The 22,669-nt window shown below is 40.3% G+C and overlaps 1 protein-coding gene across 1 annotated transcript; it reads left to right on the top strand.

The window, feature by feature from the left end:
- Nucleotides 1–11,446: 11,446 nt before the first annotated feature.
- On the top strand, nt 11,447–19,326 carry VIP (vasoactive intestinal peptide). Its single transcript, XM_024212373.1, has 7 exons — nt 11,447–11,454; nt 12,748–12,864; nt 14,938–15,078; nt 15,464–15,568; nt 16,969–17,100; nt 17,560–17,674; nt 19,263–19,326. Exons 2-7 carry the CDS (start codon nt 12,755–12,757, stop codon nt 19,269–19,271), a joined length of 612 nt encoding a protein of 203 aa, XP_024068141.1. The 5' UTR covers nt 11,447–11,454; nt 12,748–12,754; the 3' UTR covers nt 19,272–19,326.
- Nucleotides 19,327–22,669: the final 3,343 nt, after the last annotated feature.

The following is a 22,669-nucleotide window of genomic DNA, read 5'->3' as shown; positions in this document are numbered from 1 at the left end:
ATGTCGCACTTGCGTGTTAAATTAAATGGCTTCACTACCAGGCTTCTCTACTCATCTTTTGTTCTTGTTTAGGTATGAAAGAAGCATGGTACCTCCACCATGGATTGCCTGTTGATGGACATAAAGGGGCTCCTTACACCCACTGTGTAGACATGTAAGAGGGCTCACGAATGAGCTCTTAGTGACTAATCAGTAATCAATGTCCTGCTTGACCTTGAAGAGGACCTTTTCTTCACTGCAGTATTTGTAAGGCATTTAGTGTGATATAAGATCGAAGAGGAGAACTCCTGAATCAGAACCTCGTAAGAGGCAATGTAGGTTCAGTTGTTTATTTAAACCTGGTTTCCTCTGAATGCCACATCATCTCAAACCTCTGGATGGCACCTATATGTATCAGTGACATGGGGACTGACAGCAATAATGGCTCTATGGAACTTTTTTAGGGTCATTGCCTCTCACTACTAGAGGCCTCTGCCAGGGGAAGGCACAGCATCAGGGAGGGGAACAAGGTCATTCCTGGGTGTCCATTTGGGAGAGACGCTTCTCAGCTGGGCGTCCTGAAGTTTCTGAGGGAAGTTGGAGAGCAAAGCTGCACAATGCCAGTTCCAGCACAAACAGGCCACTTTCACCACCTGATCTGCCATGGAGACTGCACAGCACAGCACTGAACTGACTCTAGCAACGTGAGGCCTCAGCAGTGACTAACAGCACCAGAAAACCTGGACACCAGAGGGGTGTTGTCACGGGTCGCTGGCCCCTTTAAAGGGAGTCCAAGTCCAGGCTATGATTGATGAGCTAATTTAAAGGGAACATGCCCATCTAGATAGTTAATTAAACAGCGGGGATTCATGGGGGGTGGGCAAGGTCGACCCTCCCCCTCCTTCCCCTCCTCCTCTCCCTGATTTGCAGCTTGGCTTGAACGGAGCATGCTTACATGGACTGAGCATGCTCAGTAACACTGCTGAAGAGGGCTGCCCTCACTCGCCCCCCCTTCCACTATCGGCAGGCATGGGTCACCTCTGTAATTAAATAATGAGCACCTCGGCCAATTAAAAGGCCATCAGGGCTCAGTTACAGGGAGGTGGGCACAGACAGAGAAGCTCTCCTAAGGGAGTGGAGCTCTCAGAGGAACACAGGCCCTAAGCAGAAGGGCTGTGCAACCTCTGACACCAAGGGGAGAGACTTTATTTCAAGTGTATTTGTATTTAATAAAGTAGAACCCCGACAGCAGAATTTTGTCTTATGCCCTTTTGGACTGTGCTGAGTGGGTCTTGAGAAAAGAGAAACAGATGCAGAGAGTGCCTGCAGTGCCACATTAGGTCAGGAGGGGGCACTACAAAGCAGACATGCCCTGCAACAGTCATGTTCCTATGAATTGTGCAAAAGGCGGAAAAGCCAGTTATAACTGAGCATGAGAAACCCCCACTAAACTCATCTCCTTCATTTTGTTGCATTATAACAACCTGAGGAATCCAACAGCATAACCAGCAAACACAGTGTAAGTTACTCTGTTATTCACCATCACTAGTGTGCAGAAGTATCTGTGATTATAGCTTGTGGGAGGGACAAATGGAGTGCATTTATTGTAGTTTATTTCTATTTCACTTGCTATAATCCTATCTAACCACTGACCCAAGTTCCTTGTCCTCCTCACCCTTATCTAATGAATAGGCAACCTTGTGTCTAAATCGCAATCTGGTTGCCTACAGTGTTTTGCTACTTCTGCAGAAGCTCTGCATTAAGTAATATTTGTTTGTTTCCTGGAGATTGCCAGGTGAAGGTACCAGGTGTTAATTTAGATTGAATCCAGGGGTAATTTATACTCTTGCCACAATTTTAGCACATATTCTATAATCCCTTAGATTGTAAGAATGGCTACATTTACACTTGTGTAATTTCTGGGTCTGAGTCCTCTGTGCCTAGTGTTGTTATTGAAGGATAGACAGCCAGAATTTGGATGATATCATTCCCCATCAACCGGTTTCAAGTTTGACAGCTAATAATCTTTTCCCTGCCTTTTTAACTTTCCTCTCCTTTTCAACAAGAAACTGTAATGCATGATCTCTGAGTTTGCACATGCACCTACCTGTAGAGCTTCCCAAGTGTCATAATACTTTGATTTGCCAAAAAACGTATCTATTGACATTGGGGCATACAAAAGTTGCTGATAATAATAGTTTCTCACTCTGGTGCCAATTGCTTTTTACCTTTCTCCTACAGGAAACCACCAGGGTCTGCCTTATAATTTACAAGATTCCAAATTGCAAGCGGTTGTAGATCAGGTCATGAGTTTTCTCCTTTTCAGGTCCCACTTCTGGCAAGATTGGACAATTAGAATCATCTGCCTTTGGCCTTGCTGCTGGATTGGGGCATTCAGGTCTGCTACTGAGTTGCATAGAGTCCTTCTAATCATGGATCCCCTTGCAGTTGCTTCTATTTCTTGTGCTTAGCTATGGCCCTGGGATCGATCCAGTGCCTTAAAAATATCTTAGCTACATTCTGGAAGAAGGGAATAGCATGAGTACAGCTACTGATGTAGCTGGATCATTCATCTGGATCCCTAAGATCAGATCTGGATCAATGAAATTTGAAATCAAGCTTCAGTGCAATTACAACCTGGACCTTCCTAAGTTTGAAGGTATCCAAAATCTAAGGCTTGCTGTTCAGCTCATGTCTAAAGAGTAGTTAACAAAATTTTAGAATGTTCCTCCCTCAGAAGAGGAAACACTGCATTTAATGTGTATCCCTTCTGTACTGAATGTTTCATTAGTGTCTGTTAAAGACCCTTTAATTCTTTTGCACTTCCTCACTTAAGAAACCAGGGCGTACAATGATGTACATGTGATAGTTGTCATAATTATTGCTGTGTCGATTAATCTCTCTTTTTGTCTGTTGCAACTGAGTCTATCTTTTACTTCTCTCATCCTCCTTCCAAAATTGTTAGGAATCCAATTAGGCGTAAGTTTATTTATGTGGAGTTAATAACGTGGAATACATTGGTTGCAGTGCCATGTTCACTGGAACATTTTTTAATGCTTTATGTGGGGAAAAAAAGGATAATGAGCCATTGATTTATCAGCCAAGAAGCAAATTAAACTAGATGTAGGGTTTTATTGTTTGTTTGTTCCAGTGACTTGTGGAGTTGAACTAACACTGTATTAGAACTGTATCTCTCTTGTTCATGATCACTGTAGAAATGGTTTCACAATTAATTTTAAAAATAAGATCAAAACTGAAATTTATTAAAGAAGAAACTAACAGATTGATGATTTCTTCTCTGTAGTTTATTTAAGTGAATTAATTATGTTGATTGTTTTTTTCTCAGCCAGAGTAGGGTACATTAGGGGTAGTTTAAGGTACATAGAAAGCTTCATCAAGCTATGCCCTCTGCACTCTTTATACATACATGCAATTTTAGAAAACATCTTTAGGCTGATTTAAAATGGAAACAATAGGAGTAATTTGCTTGAGACTGAAGCATCTTTTAGTTAATTTCCACAATCACTTTTAAATTGTTGCCTTGTGGAGTTTAGTCAACAGGAAATGTGGGATGGAGGGGTAGCTGGGCCAAAGGGTGTTGTGACCTGGCACATGGGGAGTCTGCTTTTGTATGGCAGAGCACACGGGAGTCCACCAGGAGTTGAGTTCTCAGTGGCACCAGCTCATGCATTGTGTGAGTAGGAGAGAAGGTTGATTGTCAGGGGGAAAGACGAGCCAGTGCTGGAATGGGGTCTCTACCCCTGGGAATCCAGAATCCCTTCTCCCAAGAAACATCTGAATTGGTACCACTGCTAGGTTCCAACCAGCGCCATAGCAGAGGTGCTCCTTAGGGTGTATAGAAAGACCTTGGCCACATGTACAGTGGACGGGGGCTGGCGGTTCTGTATGCCCTGAAAATAGTACATGCAAATCAGATAAACACCCAGTTTTCTCACAGAAATACAGTTTGTGCACCCACATCCAAAATTCTGTGCATGCAAAAGCGAATGAGCCAACGGGGCAATTTCTCGGCTATGCCTTTCCTGCAATGGGTACAGGAAGAAGGGAGAAGGGTAAAGGTGTCCTCAAGCCACTTTTGTGCATTCCAAAATCTGTACCTGGACAGAAGCCATCATGGCCCTTAGTGCTCCTTGAATTTGCTCTGGATTGTAGTAGCCATCCATGGGCCTTGAGGTCAACGTTGAATAACTGGAGCCCAGTGTGCTCCAGCCATGTCGTCTCTGACCCCTTCCGTCTACTATCCCCACACACCCCCTGGGTTTGCAGCTGCGAGGGGCCCAGTGTAGAGCTGCTACATTGATTTTACTCTGAGCAGGGAAACCTATATAACAGTTCTGTCCCCTTTGTGTCCCTTTTATACAACCAGAGTCCTGCAAAAGGGCCACAGCCTAGGGCAGAATCTGTCCTGAGGGACTACAGAGAAAGCATGGGAAAATGGAGACATGAAAATTTGAAAGTCCCTTCTGAATATCTGGTTCAAAACATATGCTTGTTTATATGGTTTCTTCAAAGTCCCAAAGCATCTTCCCACAAGAGCTTGAATATATGATAGTCATACAGCTTAACTTGCTTTGAATACTTTAAAAGTGCAGGAAGAAAACAAGACTGTGTTTTGTTTTCACAGAAAAATGCTGTAGCATGTTAAAGGCATGTGCTATTGATCGAACCAGAAGAATGGAAGCACCAGGGCAACTGCAGGAGGAGGCAACACATACTTCTACTGATGAAATTATCACTTCTTTGCTGGAGGCTGAAGATTATAACCCTCAAGTAGTGCTGGGAGAAATATGACCTTTATCAGTGTGGCCGTCATACTTAGCTCTGTGTTACCACTGCCGCCCTTTCCAGTTATCGAGACAAATGGAATCAAGTTAGGCTAAAGTAGTTAGCAGAAGAGATAGTTCTGAAAGAAAAGTAGAAGCATTAAAGCCAGTCTGTTTGCAACATGTTTTCAAAAGGTTATCTGGTTGCCCATCTCCACGTGGGGTTCAAGCAGTGTGTGAGTGCGTGTATGTATGATATTCAAAGGGGGAGTGGTGGTGGTTACGTGAACAATGTGCTCATCAAAACATGGGCATGAGCAAATAGTTGGGGTAGTGACTGTGGTCTCAGGAACAGGCATGTCCCACCTAATCACACTGTTGTACAGGGTATGTTTAGGTCAAAGTAAAGGAGGCATTCAAGCAGGTGCAAGCCAGGAGAAACAGCTAGAGAAGAAATTCTCCAAAAGTGACACAGAGTTTTGGAGCAGTAGTGGGAGGGAGAGAGAGGACGTTGGGGTGAGGAGTGGTGGGGTGGCCAGTGGGAACAAGGTACTGAGGTACAAGCAGTGATGGTTTGCTTTGAGGGGGATGATAGCAAGAAATTAGGGGGAGAGCAGTGGGGACACCACTGGAAGCAGCCACTCACCTGCATTTACACGCCTTTTACCCGGCATATTATACACTGGCAGATTAGGCATGCACCAGCAGTTGTGACACATTAATGGTGCAGTAGCATAGGTTAACAGCACATCAGCATTTCTTAATGTGGGAGCATGACTGGGAACTCTTGGGCATATAACCTGAGTCCTGCACAGATTTTGAAAACTGTCCTAGTGTGAATACACACAAAGCCACTGTGCAAAGGTCTCAGCGGTGGGAGCAGAGGCTTTTATGGCATTGTCACTTCAAGATCCCTTATTCTCCTCCCTAACCCATCTTACATACACACACACACACTTGTACTACCACATGTGTGGAAAGAGGGATGGGGGCACTTGCAGGGTCCTACTCCCTCCTCACTATCTCAACACCCATGTCTGGAATTCATGTTAATTATGTCGATGGATGGTTTGGGGGAGATTAGCATGTGTCTGCTTGTATTTTTACTGGCATTTTATAAGTCATTGACATCTTTTCTGGTGCTTCTCTTGTAGAGATACAGTATGCCGAAAATGCTGCTCTAGCTGCTGCTGGAAAGTGACACTCATGAACCAGCTCAAATGGACAAGTTCCTAGAAGCTCCTGGAACAAAAAGCAAGGGCACAGTATGAAAAGTGGAGATTCTAAACAGGTCCATTGGAACACAACCTATAACATGCAAGAGATGACAGCACACCACAGTACTTCCTGAGGCAGGGCTTGTTATGTGCTAGACCAGGGGTAGGCAACCTATGGCACACGTGCTGAAGGTGGCACATGAGCTGATTTTCAGTGGCACTCACACTGCCTGGGTCCTGGCCACCGGTCCAGGAGGGCTCTGCATTTTAATTTAATTTTAAATGAAGCTTCTTAAACATTTTAAAAACCTTATTTACTTTACACACAACAATAGTTTAGTTATATATTATAGACTTATAGAAAGAGACCTTCTAAAAACGTTAAAATGTATTACCGGCACGCGAAACCTTAAATGAGAGTGAATAAATGAAGACTCGGCACACCACTTCTGAAAGGTTGCCGACCCCTGTGCTAGACATTTTACTTTTCTTTCAGAGCATGCAAGCCACTGAAACCATTGTCTTTTTATACAGTTGTTTAAAAAAACAAGACTATGATAAAGTCATTTGTCATTTCTGCCAATTTAATTTCACTTACTTGATATGAAGAGGTGATAAACCTGGTAAGCACTGATGATGACTTCAATGAAATCATACTGATTTTCAGCAGCTGAAGAGTTTTGACCTAAGAATTTTTTTTAATACATCAGTTTCAGCACATTTCAGACATAATAAATAGCCTTATACACAAAAGTTATGTTAGCGAGAAATTCATAGCCAGCCAACAAATATCCAGCTCTCCTCCAGAAAGTTTGTGGCCATTTTAGTTCACAGTATATGGTTGAGTATGTTATGTGTACGTAAACACCTATGTATACGAACACAAACACACACACACACACCACTTTTCCTGCAAATTTTTCCAAATTCTGCAGTCTTTCCTGAAATATCTCAAATGACAGTGTTTCTGCCATTATTCAGTGTTCTACAATTCCATTTTTGAGAAACTTTTTCTGATATTCAAACTAAACTTTCCTTAATTTAATTTCATCCCACTACTAGTTATACCACACTCTAGAACCCAAAATAAATCTTTGAATTCTTTGGTGATTACACCCTTCAAATGCTTTTGGACAGCTATATTCTTATTCTTTTGCTTGCCTAAAAGAAGGTAAGATGTAGTTAGGTAAGAGGAATAAAAATAAACCAAAGGACCCCAGTTAATGTGGGCTCTTTGTTGAGTGAACGTAGAAGTGGAGTACTATGCAGAGATATTCCTGTTGAAAACTCTGACATTTCATGGGATGTCAGCTGCAAAATACTATCTTGGGTGGCAGGGGATGGATCATTTGATGATTCCTGTTCTGTTCATTCCCTCTGAAGCACCTGGCATTGGCCACTATCAGAAGACAGGATACTGGGCTAGATGGACCATTGGTCTGACACAGTATGTCCATTCTTATGTTCTTCTTATCTTCCTGAAAATTATCTGTGCCCAGTTCTTACTCAGTGGAAACTCCACAAGTGTTATCTCATATTGTTTCCTGGTGCGAAAGGGTTTTCTTTTCCCATCAGTGGAAAATGCCCCAAGCCTGTGGATCCACCTAGATCTTAGGGGATCAGCAAGCGGCAACCAGCATTCGTGTAGGGACTGCTTGTCTCTCCTATGTCTCCTTAGGCAGTCATGTTTTCTTGTATGCATGGCTTGTGCCTACCCAAGTGTTGGCAATATGGAAATACAACACAATAATATTATTATTATTCCAAGAGGAGATTCCAAAACACAGAAGAGGAAGTAGTCATTTGTGGTGGCTTCCCCAGCAGATTTTGAAGGAGAGGAGTTTGGTAGGGAACTCGACTTGCCACCCCAGCCTCCTCCTTGCTCATCCTGCAGATATCTACCCTACAGAGAGATCTCTGTGGCAGGGGGAGAGAGGACCAAGAGAAAAAGAGGAAGCATGCTATGGAAGTGACATAATCCCCTTCTGCACCACTTAGCCTGGTTTCACAGGAGGAAATAGAGGGTGGCATGGGGTCATCTTTGGAGAGGAAAGATAATCCAATCTGGAAAGAGGGTGTTGGCATGTCTTTACTTGCCTAAGCAGTGCCTCACCATCTACACTGCTACTTATCCCTATTCTAGCCGTGTGCACAGAGTATGTATTTTGCATGTTGCCATAAGGAGTCTGCAGTGTAAGGGTACATCTACACTGCAATGGAACACCCACGGCTGGCCCATGTCAACTGACTCGGGCTTGTGGGGCTATTTAATTGCAGTATAGATGTTGAGACTTGGGCTAGAGCCAGGGTTCTGGGACGCCTTGAGTGGGGAGGGTCCCAGAGCTCAGGCTCCAATATGAGGCCAAATGTCTACACTGCAGTTAAACAGCACCTTAGCCCAGGCCCCATGAGCCAGAGTCGCTGTGTGTGTTTAATTGCAGGTTAGACATACCTTAAGAGAGGTAGGTTCAGTTCCCAGCTCTGCCATTGACTTCATCTATAACTTTGGGCAAGTCACTTAGCTGAGTGTACAGTGAAATATCAGGACTAATTGCGTCCTGACCAAAGATTTTATCGGGACGTCTGGTCACCCTAGTCTATGGGAGCTATATAAGATAGACAGCTCTTTCAGGAACGGTGTCACATCTAGACAGGGCCTGCTGTGTAACCTCATCCACACAGCGCAGAATTGAGCTCCACAAAACATTTGTTAGTGCTTTGTCCAGTCTAATTCTCTACTAGCCACATACATGCCTTGTGAGATTAGCAACAAGGTCGTAGCAAAACAGGGAGTTCTGCATGCTTCTTATATCAGGAGGTACCTGATTTTTCCCAACATAGACCAAGAATATCCATGTTTGACATTCACTCCTGTACTCGGTTTATTAAGCTAAACGCAGGGGAACTCCTTTTATATCAAGCCATCACAAGCCAAGAATGTCAGCGCTTTAGCGTGTAGGTGGCGCTCTCGCCACATGTAGATCTTGAGGTTTCACGTTTTCTTGAAACACACAACTGCATGCTTTTTGCCAGCTGATTGTTGTAAAACTTTTCCAGGGAATTGGCTGGACAAAGAACCTGCTCAGGAATAACCTTTGCAAGTGCAGCTTCAGTTCTACGTGTGCGTTTACAAAATAAACGAATAGTCTAACGTTGCCAAAGTCACAAGCTACCACACAGATAACTCGTCTTTCAAAGTTAGGAGTATCCTCCCTTAAACTTTTACCCTGTGTTCTTCCACAGACCCCTTCCTCTACCCGAACTTACAAAAATGCCATTTACCAATCGTTTGAGGCACTTTATTTAAGCCTCTGTTTATCATCACTAGCCTACAGTGCGACACCTTGTAAACTCCAAGTAGAGCATTTAAGAGGAAAAACTTCACGAGGAGTTAGGTGAAGAAGAGCTATTAATGCTCATCATGCCATTCCAGAACAGAACTGCTTCTTCGACCTCCAGTTATGTAATAACAAGGGAAAATTTCCTGGAATTAGGCCATTGCAGGAACTCTGGTTTGAGTCACAGCTGACATCCGAGAAACAAATTTCCAGGCATTTTTGAGTTTAATTCACTTAATTGTTATGTAACCGAATTAGAGAATGCGATTAAGGCTCGCAGAATATTCACCGTCGAGCCTGTCTAACTTTACGAATACATGAAACAGAGAAGCACGGAAAACTTATTATAAGTCAGAGGAAATGGTGAAATCGTCTGCACTGGTTTTGTACATCGGGTATCTTCGGTTAGGAGGACTAGGTGTACATCACATAGGCAAGAAAGCTAAAGCAGAACTGGATAATGACCGTTTACTAGAATGATTACTTGACGGGGCTCTTTTGGTGTATGCGTTTTAGATACAAAAAGTAAATTCGGCAAACAAAAGAGGAACGTGCGAAAACTTCCTAGGCTGTAGAAATCAGACTAGCGCTAGACAGGATACCGTGTCTAACTACCACGTGCCTTCCAATCTGCTTCCCCGCAAAACAACTTCTCAGGCAAAAACTGGGGGCTGTATTAAAACTAAAGGACTCGCCACATGCCGTGGTACTGATTCCACCTCTGGTGCTCGGGGCATGATTCAAATTCGGAACAAGAGTGGGCTCTCCTTGCAAGCGCAGGTCCCCTTGCCATTCAACTGCCCAATGTCAGGGCTTCACCTATTCTCTATTCTGGAAGCCCAGTGTCTTCCAGTCTTTGGTTTAGTTTGCAAGCACCTACTACTGCTTTATTTCCCCCGAATAATCTGAGTGAGCAAATACGCTTTAAACGAGAAAACAAAGAATAGTAACTTAATTCATAAAAATCATATCTGTCGGCAAATAGAGAGTTAAAAAACGACACCCCTTCTAATCCAACTATACTGCCCCAAATCTCTGCTTTAAAGGTTACACGGGAAAGCTCTCTCGCGGTATAAAGCTTTCTAACTGTGTCAAGTATGGTGATATTTCATCGCTGTTCCCCGAGGACGGCAGATAACACTCCTACTGAGCAGCTATCTGCAGAGAGCGGGAGCTCTCGGAAAGTGGAGCTTGGCAGAATCCTTATACTTCATAAGTAAATCGTGACTAGAGAATTGTAACAGACACCCAGAAAAACAAAGATTTTTCTATATATATCTCTATGTCAAAGAGTGGAAGCAGCCCCCCGAATGCTGTGTACTGTGATAGCGAAAACGAGCTTTAACAAACTCCTCCTTCGACACAACCTCAGCGGGACACTTAACAGTTTACAAGACACCAAAACTTTTCTGGGAGTGGATGTGAGGCTGCTAAGGTGGTTGCGACTGTTCTAGACAGAAGCTCTGCTCAGAACTCATGCTTGGCCATACGTTCAGCTGCTGCCCACATGTTGCTCTCTCTCCCACATCCCTCGTTGTCTTTAATGTACAGAAGGAGAACCAGGCTGCTAACAGTTCCCGGTTAATCATACAACAGGGCTCCCTATTGCAGCCCACTGAGTGGCAGGACCTGCCCAACTATCATCTGTTGTTTTAAGCTGAATTGTGTTGTCAGCCAAGTCTTACTCACTGGATAAGCCATTCATTAATATAAATAAATAAAAATAGGGTATGCAGGCTGCTCATGAATTAAATATGAACTTCTTCCCCGGCTCAGAGCATCCTGAACAAAGCGATCACGGACTTCCATTCATCCCCTTGGGAATAGTGACGTCTCCCAAGTAACGTGATTGCTTTTTCTGAAGCAGAAACGTGGTCCTATGTATAAACCCTATAAAACGAGGCGGTTTGGAGGGCTGAGCAGAGTGCTACTGAAGGGGAGAGACGGCATCAGCCTAAGGAGGAGGGCTGGGGAACACCACCGAAACAGCAGCCCCAGCCACACGGACCCAGCCCCTACACATTCCCCTTCAGTACCCAGGACAGAGTGCGGATCGAGCAGCCGAGGAATTCAGCACCTAGGAGAACTCCCAGCGCCGGGCGGACTTCCCAGGAGAAAGGACCATCTCCCTGCCTCGTGAGTACCGCCAGCTAGCCCTGGTCTCAATAAGCCCACTGGAACTTCCTAGCGAGTAGAGAGAAGAAAGGACCCCCCGATTATAAGAGCAATGCAAACAATCTTAACGCTAAAAAGTTGCTGACCAACCAGCAGATGGGAATGTATAGAACAGTCCTGCCTTCTCTGACGCTACCTTCTCCTTCTTAATCCTTGATCAATTCCTATGGACTTTAGCTCAGATTAACCAATTTAGGGTGTCTTTGCTTTGCTCGGTGAGGGAGCGCCTTCCCTTTTACTTCTCCTTACTGCTGCATGTTAGCTGCCCCTCCTTGAGTGCCGATTTCTCCCTTATGGATAGTTATCACGCGTTGGTTACTTGTGCTTCCTCTTAGCGCTTTTATTATTTTACATCCTCAATTTAAATTCACTGAATTAACCAAATCAAGCCGATCTTTCTTTTCTCGCTTTACCTGCACTTTTCTTTCCTGCCTGGGGTGTGTGGGGTGTTTGTGTGGGGGAACTAGAAGAGGTGTTGGTACTCTACAAAAAGTTTCCACTTAAAGTCTCTGTTTCGAGCTCAAAGGGATGCAGGCTGGTTTTGAGTGAACAGGAACATTCGTGTTTAGAATGTTCAACTCAAATTCCTCACTGCTGCTCCTGCCTTTTGGTTGCTTGAAACAAAGTGCAGTTCCGCTTTCTACGGCAGTATTGTACAGTGCAGCATGAGAACCATCATTCTTTATTTAATCAGATTTAAGTTATTAAACTACTGAAGAGAAGTAAGTGTACGTGGCTTCCCCAGCGGAGCACAACGTAGAGGATGCACAATGTTAATTCGCATTATTTCTTCATTCTTCAAATTCAAACGGGTTTATTTTTCACTAATGTCTGAGTTTCAAGGAGGTTTACGTTTTGGATAGAACTTCTCCCTTTCACCTTCTCCCTGCCTTTGGCCTTCATCAGATACTAGGAATTACAAAGCAGAAGCAATAGTTTTCTTCCAGGTGATTTAGAAAAAATAGTTTATTGTCAACCAGATCTGTATTACCGAGCGAGTGCCCCCAACTTCTAAAGCAAAAGCAAAAGATACAGCTCGCAGCAAATTTTAAACAGCAGTACCCGGGCATGCCATATTTGAGGGATGAGGTGTAGCCCGCAGCAGGGATCCTTACTTTTCCACGTGGGATCCGAAACCTTCCGCCCCCTTTCCTTCAGACAGTGACAAAAGCATCTTAGAAATGGCCCTCTGTCTATGCAGTCGGAAACCCGTGCCGATAGGAGGTAATTATTGTCTCCTATTCATTAACTCAGGTCCAGCATGATGGAACATAGAAGCAGCTCCCAGCTTCTTCTGTCCTTCACACTCTTCAGTGTTCTCTGCTCGCCAGCACTGGCATTACCTCCTTTGGGGACATATTCAGCTATGAGGTAAGTGCTGTTCCAACTCATGCGACCTCGAGCTAAAGCACCCGGCTGCTCGCTAATGACACAACACGATCTGCGAAAGGCGATATTGCAGCAAACGGTCTAGTTAGTTAGCATCAGCAGCGTCCTAGTGTACTTCTTATCTTGGAAACTCCAATCCAAGGCTTGAATACAAGCCTCTTTAGCAAACGTAGCTGAAAGGCTCATCTATTACATTCTCACATCAACATTACAGGAAGGGACTAATAATGATTGGTTACGCTGGTAATCTTTGCAATAGCGTCAGTTAAGATTTCCCCTTTTGGCAGTAGCATGGATGGTATGGGCTGGTCTACCTCCCCTCTCTGTAAATAACGTAAACCGTTAAAAGGGTTTTAAGAAGTGGCGATCCCTTCTCCATCTGTTCCCCAAGAACACCAGGAAGTGACGTGATCCTTTCATTCAGCCTGTGCCAGCATCACTGGTGGATAGCAATTAAATGACTTCTTATTTTAAAGGTTCTAAGTACCATTTCCATTCTAATAGCCCTTTAGTAATTATTACTATTTACATGAAGAATATGACAAATAGTAAAGTAAACATGCTGAATTGTGTTTCTGGGGTTGCATTGGCCTATCACAAATATCAGTTCTTCTTATGGCAAAACCTACATTTCACCTCAACCCTAGCATTATAGCTGGACTGGTATCCTGTAATTCTTTTAAAATATATAGCATGCTTAAGAGTAGAAACAGATTCAATGTGCCTCAAATTATGGCTGCAGACTGCATTACAGTAGATTGTGAGAAAGTGACGTGCCTACATCTATGCATAGCTTTGGCATAAAGAACACATTGAAGTTTGATATTTTGAATTTTTGTTGTTGTTGTTTAGATAAGGTAGAGTCAAATGTTACAATGTCTTTTTCAGTATTAAATTGAAACAAATGTACATGCTGAAAAGAACAAATGAATGTAACTATAGTTATGTAATTTTAAAATTTTCCACTTGGGTTGGTTTATTTCACACAACAGTAATTGTACTTGGTTCATAAAATATCTGTAGCTGAAGGAATACTCATAAGAGCTAAATCCTGCATGTCTTACTCCAATAGGTATAATTTGTCCACAGGGAGTGTATGCCTACAATGTTAGCATGAAATCTCTTCCTGGCCTCAGTGTGTTATTTGTTACATCATCACATGCCGCATCTACCACTCTGACAGGAAGCTATCATTTTCCATAGAATACAAGAGTGACCAGAAGGAATGTCTGCTGCCATACCACTGCAACATCGTCATGCTATCCTTAATAATACATGAGATCATGCATCAAACTGTGGGAGTGGGCAACATAAACTTTTTGTTAGTTTATTTGTTGATCGGTCAATGTTTGGGATATTAACACTACTTTAACAGAATTATGGTTATGATGAAAAACACATTAATTATTAGCAGTGAGATATTCTGATGAGTTACTAGCAAATCAGTCTTAAAAGACAATAAAAATCAGTATATAGCTATATGTTTATATCTTATATGGTAAAATTCATCCCTCTTCAGAGAACCTGAACAAAGGCCTAAGAACCATTTAGTTCCACTTACGCACCATGTTAAGATCTTGACTGGAACTTAAATGGCACATAGAACTTCTGGCCCTTTACACAGAAGTGAATTTAATCCGTAGTTTATATCCTATACATATTCCTGTATATTGCAATGGTTGCCATTAAAAATTTTACAATTGCCATTTGCAAGTAATTATAATGACCATGGATTGCATGGTATTCCCTTAAGTCAATTATTTGTAATGATAAAATTATAAAAATGTGAATGCTGACCCAATATGTAGATTCAAAAAATATATGGTTAAAGATGGAGAAAATCTATTACACCAGGTACTCTATCATCTTGCCAATGAAGGATTATTACTTGCAGAGTATTTTCTTGTGCTTTATCCAGTTTGCTTTAAAATGTCTTGGGCATTAGATACATGTATATTGTTTGACACATATGAGACTGCATGCAAATTGCATTGAAAGAGACAGTATTAAATATCCTCATTTTGCAATACTTTACGAGATTTTCTTCTCCAGTAGGTTGGGAAACAGAATGCCATTTGATGGAGCAAGTGAACCTGATCAAGCCCAAGGTTCATTAAAACCTGAAACTGACATTTTGCAAAATGCACTACCAGAAAATGACAAATTCTATCTTGACATGTCCAGAGCTATGGATAGGTGAGAATTTTTGTTGCCATAAATATAAATTTTGATGCATTGCTCAAATGATACCAAGGTAGAAAGTGCTTTTCCTGCATTTATTTAAATGAACTTTTCAAACTGCTTAAGACATTTGAAAGGAAAAATTGAGTGTTAAAAGGGGGCATAGAATGTATGTTTGTTTGCAAAGTTTTCTGGAGTTCATTGTCATTATAGCACTGAAAGGGTTGGAAAGTAGTAATAAATCATTTGGAAATTAAAAAAAAATGTTTTATTTAATAAATCAAAGCAATGATAATGATTTTCAAAAGAAGTGCTTATGAAATTGAAAATAAAAACTGTATTTACTTGTAATATATGGAGCCCAGATTTTATTGTGGAGTTATTTTTTCATCTATATTAGGAATGCAAGACATGCTGATGGACTTTTCACCAGTGGCTACAGCAAACTTTTGGGTCAACTTTCTGCAAGGAGATATCTGGAATCACTTATTGGAAAACGGGTTAGGTGAGGTTACACTTAAATAGAGCTTTTATTCTGCTTGCTTCACTTACCATTCTGTGCATTAGTTTCCCCATCTGTAAATTGGGGCAATGATATTTACCATCCTTTAAAAAGTTTTTTGAGATCTTCAGATATAAGAGCTAAGTAATTAAATATAATTCATTAACATTAATACAGTATTATTTATTTGTATTATATGTATTGTATTTTTTGTTCAAAAGTGACTTTTTGAATTATATTGTAACGCCTGAGAGGAGTCACATCACACACTAAACACACTTCTGAAAAAATCAGACTGTATGCTGTTCAGACTAATGATAAATGCTGTCAGTAATATGACAACTATTGGGCTAATTTTTTAATATTTTTCCCTTTGGAGGCCATGCAAATCCTACACTTTGACATTCAAACTTACACTTAGGTGCATAAATGCCCATTTTACATGCCCAGAAGGTGATTAGAAATTGGGCACTGAATTTGCACTTATTTCTACCCAGGCTACTTTGTCCCTAAATACAAAGGACTGGATTCTCAGCTGGTGTAAAACCATGTAGTTCCTTCAGTAGAGTTATGGCAGATTACACCATGTGAAGATCTGCCTCTAAACTATGAGGCAGAAAACTTCTGACTTCAACTTTGGCTTTCCCAAAGGGCTATTTTTCCTCTGAAATTTACTTAAAGCCAGTGGTGCAGTGGTTAAAAAAAAAAGAAAAAAAAAAAGAAGTGGGCAAACTAACCTAAACTCCTTATTCCTCAAATGAGAAGTGGGTAAACTCCATATACCTATGTTTACTCTTGACTACACTAGTGCCCAAAGCAAACATTTTAAAGCTATATATAAACATACTGTAATATTTGGAGCCTGCTCCTGTTGAAGTCATAAGCAAAATTCCCACTGACTTTAATGGGAACAAGACTAGGCCCTTTAAGAGGTTCCTTATATTTCAGACAGCCTATATAATTTGATAATTTACTAAAATATCTTTCTAGTGTAAATCAGGATGATTTCAGTTTGTTTAAAAGGGTTTCTTAAGTTACAAGAATTGGCACATAAGTGTTCGTGATTTTAATTATTAGAAAACAGAATGGGCCAAATCCTAAAAAGTCTGTGCTCAACACTTGCTCATACAAAACTTCCAGAGACATCAATGTGAATTCTAATTACACTGAGATGGGAGGAAGTCAACAGGAGATTTGCCTAAGTGAAGACTGAATAAAAATTTCAGGATTTTACCCATATGATCAGAGTGACTTTTGAAGTAGTAAAAGAAAATTGGAATGGAAATGAATGTTTTACTCAGCCAGTCAGCAATTGAAAGACTTACTGCATATAGTTCAAAGTCTTTATCTTTTCTAGTTGAATGTATTTGTGATAATTTCCACTGTTTTTTGTGTTTACATAGCAACAACCTCATGGACGAACAGATGCCCGTCAAACGTCACTCTGATGCCGTCTTCACTGACAACTACAGCCGATTTCGAAAGCAAATGGCCGTGAAGAAATATTTAAACTCAGTTTTAACTGGAAAAAGAAGGTATTAATAAAATAAAATACAATGAACATTAATGATCGTGGAATGTAATCTTAATATATAGACAAGTATTAGTAACATTTTCTCCTAGTGATTTATTTACAGCACACTTCACAGTCAAATTAGAATGAAAGAACAAGAATAACACAGAGAATTTGGGAGTCTTAAAATAAAGGAAAATGCTATTGAAATATTCTTAAAGTGCTTTTATTTAGAACAAACATCCTAGTAAAGGAAGAACTAAAGAGCTAGGGCTTATGCATAGGACTTGCTATCAGGTAACAATTTTACAATGAAAATGCACAATGTTTGAAATTTGCTGATATCTAAGGAAGTGCTAGACATGCTACTTCACTGAATTAAAAATTGTTTAATAAAGTTTAATGAAACAGAAAGTTACTATGATTAGTTCTGTCTTATTTTTCTGAGTGCAACAAAATCCATGTTTCTCATCTGCAACAGCCAAGAAGAGCTAAACCCTGCCAGCCTTCGAGATGAAGCAGAATTGCTTGAACCCTCCTTTTCCGAAACCTATGATGATGTTACAGTAGATGAGCTGCTGAACCGCCTCCCATTGGTAGGTCCAAATTTACTTTTACCCTTCCAGTTCAGCAGTAGTCACCCCACCCTAAAGATAGTAATCCTACACAAAAGATGGCCTCTCGGTAAAGTGCACCCCTCTGGCATGAGCCATGTTCCATTATATATTTTATATGTCTACAGGGAATGTGTCTCAGTGTAATGACCTCTTTAATAAGATTAATTAAATGATCCCCATGATTACTTTCACTCTAACTTCCTAATTAAATGAACAGTCTGACACTGTTGGTAATGCACCTAGCTCACTTGGGTGTTTCAAACTGAGGAAAAAAAGCATAATTGACTTATTTTTAATTAGGAAGAATATTCTGGCTTCTGAGAATAAATTCACTGGTTTTCTTTAATTAAAAAATAAAGTTCCATCCCCACTTTCTGCCTTACATCATTCTTTCTAATTGAAATCCAAGCTCCCCCTAAAACTGTAGAATGAGAAATATGTGCACCACCACCCCAACCTATGTGACAGCTGATTCCTATCTGAAACTGTGTATCAAGTGGGGAAGATCCTTTTTTCCTCTGTTCTGATATGCTTAATATCTGAGTTACTACTTAATATCTGTGTTACTACTTCCTATTTAGCTGTGTGTGTCAGAATCTTTGGAGACAATGCACCTCATTCACAACTGTGTTACTCTACTTCATAGATTTCAATGTATTACACGGCCCTTACATTGGAGTGATAACAGTGGTGAATCAGGCCTGATATTCTTGAAAATATATTAAGCTCTGTTAGAGGATTTTTCATATCAGTGGTGCTGTTGATGCAGTTGGGCAAAAAATGGACTACAAATAAACAAAAAGTAATTATTTAACCCATCCTAGCATTTGATGAACACTCTAGCCTTATACGAGTAAGAAAATGTTTTTCTTCAGTTTTTCATTTCCTTCAGATAATAGAAGAAAATGCATTTTTCCAAACATAAGCAAAAATCCAAAAGATCACACTTCAGGGTATAAGACAACTTCTAAATGATGGGTTTAGGAAGAAATGTTCCTTGTGGGAAGGTTATTCCATCATTTCCTCCTGCAAGGTTTCTTACACCTTCTTCTATAGTATCTGTTGCTGGCCACAGTCAGAGACAGGATATTGGACTAGACCATTGATCTGATCCTGGCAATTCTTAAATTTGTTCCTTCCTTCCTCCCTCCCAGGTTAGGGGACTGTAACCATGCTACAGATTTCCCTGAAGAGGGAGAATCTGGTCAGTGTTGTCCATTATTCTATCAGTATCCATTGGTGCCATGTCAGCTTGGTAATCTGCACTTATTCACTCCAAGGATACAACTGCTTTCAGTATCATCCCTCTTGCCTAGTATGATGCTATTCAACAACATTCTTGTTAGTTGGGCTTGATTCTACAAACACTTCCTACCAGGCACAGTGCTTATTGCCATGAATAGGGGTCCCATAGATATCAAAGTTGCAACTCCCAGTAGGGACACTTGCACCCAGTAGTTGGTGTTTGCAGGATTTGGGTAGGTTGTATACACTTTAGATAAAGTTATCTGATATTGCAGTCACTTGTAACATTGATTTTGAAACACACATTCTTCTTGTTTTTCAGAGTCTCTGAAGGAGAGCTGGTAAAATCTATGACAAGAACAAACTATTTTTTGAGTTCCACATAGTATTTCAAAGAAATGACTTCAGTATTCAAACCAAAACAAATATGTTGTGAAGTGACAGTTGTGATATATTTGTTTCTGATATAATAAAAGTTGATGTTTACACTGTAAATATTACTTTAGAGATCTCTACCTAAAGCTGTACATATGTATGCTAGTCTAACTCATGAAAACCCTGTGATTTCATATGATGTAAATCCTTTACTTCAATAAAAGCATTTGAAAAAGAGGAATGCACACCAGAAGACAGCACCAAATTACTGATTAACTGGCTTATTTTAACTATGGTAACACTTCAGGTAAAATTGCATGATGCAATGGATACATTTGCAGACAACTTAATAAATAAATACAAAAGACCATAGAAAGGAACTGTATTCAGTATGTTCAAACTGTGTAAGAAAAGATTGTCGGGGGTAGGATCTGTACAAAAATATATGCTTTTCTAACAATTCACCAACTTAAATAAATAAAAAGGCATTTAAAATTATTGGATCTTTCATAGAACCTTATTTTTGTCCTCCTCCATTTTGAATGTTTTCATTAAGTTAAAGCCAGTAATATTTCCTTTATTTTTAATGGTGAACACTTTTTAATCCGAAGTTGCCAAAGCACACAGAAGGAGAAGGGAAAAAAAGCTACCCCTTAATGTTTGATGTGCTAAAGTCATAGCAGTAAGTTTATTCTACATTTGGTTGTGTATAACTTTGCTGATGAGCGCATTCCTTATATATAAAGTAGATCTGAAGACAGTTTACTATTTTTTCAAAATGAATGTAACTTATGAAATACGCAGACAATAAAAAACATTTTATTATCACTGCAACTATTATTGGTTTGCTTCAATGCTAATTGCCTGAACAGACAAGACGCCTATTAATAACAGAGACAAAATAAACACATTCTTCTTGTGTTTGGGATATACTATATATCTCTCTGATTGTATTAAAAGACACAGTGGGCCTGATTCCTGATAGTGTTATTCCAGTTTAATGTCAGTGTAACTCTGGGTACGTCTACACTACGAGATTAATTCGAATTTAGATAATTCGAATTTAGGAAACAGATTGTATAAATTCGATTGTGCGCGGCCACACTAAGCACATTAATTCGGTTTTTAATCACATTAATTCGGTGGTGTGCGGCCACACTACCCCATTAATTTTAACCACATTAATTTGGTGGTGTGCGGCCGCACTACCCCTAATTCGAATTAACAAAATCGATTTTGGTGCTACTCCGCTCGTCGGGGTGGAGTACAGAAATCGATTTTAAGTGCCCTTTAATTCGAAGTAACTGACTCCGTTGTGTGGACGGGTTAAGGATTAATTCGGATTAACGCAGCTAAATCCGAATTAAAGTCGTAGTGTAGACCAGGCCTCTGATGTAAAACTGGAAGAATGTTGCTGTGAATCAGGCCCACTGTGTATTTTAATATAAGCTACATAATCATTTGCTCAAGAAGGACCTTTTCAGAGGTTGCTTATAGGGCTTGGTAATTCTAGTACAGTATGAAAAAGATCTACTGTATGTACTAGCTATGTAGCATAGACACCTCAGTACAAACTTGTATGGAATACCAGGCCTAAAGCTAAGAAAACCCATTCATAATTTAAAATATTTTCAAGTTTGGAAAAGGTGAAGAAAGTATGTAGAGGCTGCTTAGCAATATGAATATTTCCATTTGGAATTTTACTTACATTTATGTATTACAGACTTAATCTTGCTTCCATTGATGTTAGCAGCAAAACTTTATTGACTTCTATGAGTGTGGGACTGGTCCTTAATTTACTGTTGAGTTAAGTGTGCACACATAAAAGCTTTTCTTTTATTCATGCTGGGAAATGTCACTGTGTTTCAAAAGAAAAATGTCTCAAAGTTGCTCGTGCATGCTAAGCCTAAGGGCTTGTCAACACTTGAAACGCAACATAGGTGCCGCTGTAAGCGTTCAGTGTAGACGCTACCTACAGTGAGGGGAGGGGTTATCCCATTGGCATAGTTAATCTACCTTCCTGAGAGGAGGTAGCTAGGTCCACGGAAGAATTCTTCTGTCAACCTAGTGCTGTCTACACTATAGGTTAGGCTGGCTTCCCTATATTGCTCAGGGGGTGTGGATTTTTCACACTCCTGAGCAACATACTGGGTGAACATAACTTTTGAGTGTAGCTTGACCTGAGACTTACATGGAAAAAGGTTCATACAAAATGCAGGCTGCCAGTTTTTTTCTGAACACATCCATTTATGTACCCAAATGGAAATCAGCTTCCATAAATCAAGTAAGTGATTCTCTAGTTACCTGTCCTGGATTTTTAAATTCTTTTTGGCATAAGCCAGTGCATGTATGTGCAAAAATTACACACATAATTTCAGTTTTGCAATTGGACACACAATGAATATTGTGTTCCGTTGGCAATTCCTACCTAAACTGATTATGAGAATATGAGTGAACAAACAGCTGTTGAACATTGCTGACACATAATAACTTTTTACTTTGTGATGTTTTATCCAATGTAGTTGAATTCACTCAGCATTTCCATGACAAAACCTTTTTTTAAAAGATTATAGATTGGAAAAATACTCCTTCAGAAATAAAAATTGATATACATGTGGTCTCAACACACCATATTTTTTGTTTTAAAATAGGAAAATTTAATTCAATCATTTTAAAGTACACAAAATAGGAAAATAATGTATAGGACAGACGTAACCAAGTGTTTTTAACTCTTAAAAAAATAAGCAGATTTTGAGTAATTAAAATTGTATAGTTCTAACAGGCCAAATTATCTTTACATATCTGCAGTTTGGATCTCGTAATCTGGAATTATTTATTTGATTTAAAGTCACAAAAACTAAACAACAACTTTTTTTCAGTACATCAGAAGCAGGAAACCTGCCAAACAATCAGTGGGGCCACTGAACAATTGAGGTGTTAAAGGAGCACTCAAGGAAGACAAAGCCGTTGTGGAAAATATACATAAATTTTTTGAATCAGTCTTTGCTGCAGAAGATGTGAGGGAGATTCCCACACCTGAGCCATTCTTTTTAGGGGACAAATCTGAGGAACAATCCCAGATTGAGGTGTCAATAGAGGAGGTTTTGGAACAAACTGATAAATTAAACAGTAATAAGTCACAAGGACTAGATGGTATTCACCCCAGAGTTCTGGAGGAACTCAAATATGAAATTGCAGAACTACTAACTGAGGTATGTAATCTATTGCTTAAGTCAGCCTCTGTGCCAGGTGACTGGAGGATAGCTAATATAATGCCTATTTTTTAAAAAGGCTTCTGAGGTGATTCTGGTAATAACAAGTCAGAAAGCCTGTTTGTTGCTAGAAAAATTGGCT

This window comes from Terrapene carolina, unplaced genomic scaffold (genome assembly GCF_002925995.2).
Source record: "Terrapene carolina triunguis isolate 2854851 unplaced genomic scaffold, T_m_triunguis-2.0 Scaffold85, whole genome shotgun sequence".
NCBI classification, from domain to species: domain Eukaryota; kingdom Metazoa; phylum Chordata; order Testudines; family Emydidae; genus Terrapene; species Terrapene triunguis.
The sequence above is the reverse complement of the archived record's forward strand: the minus strand, read 5'-3'. Positions and strand labels throughout refer to the sequence as shown.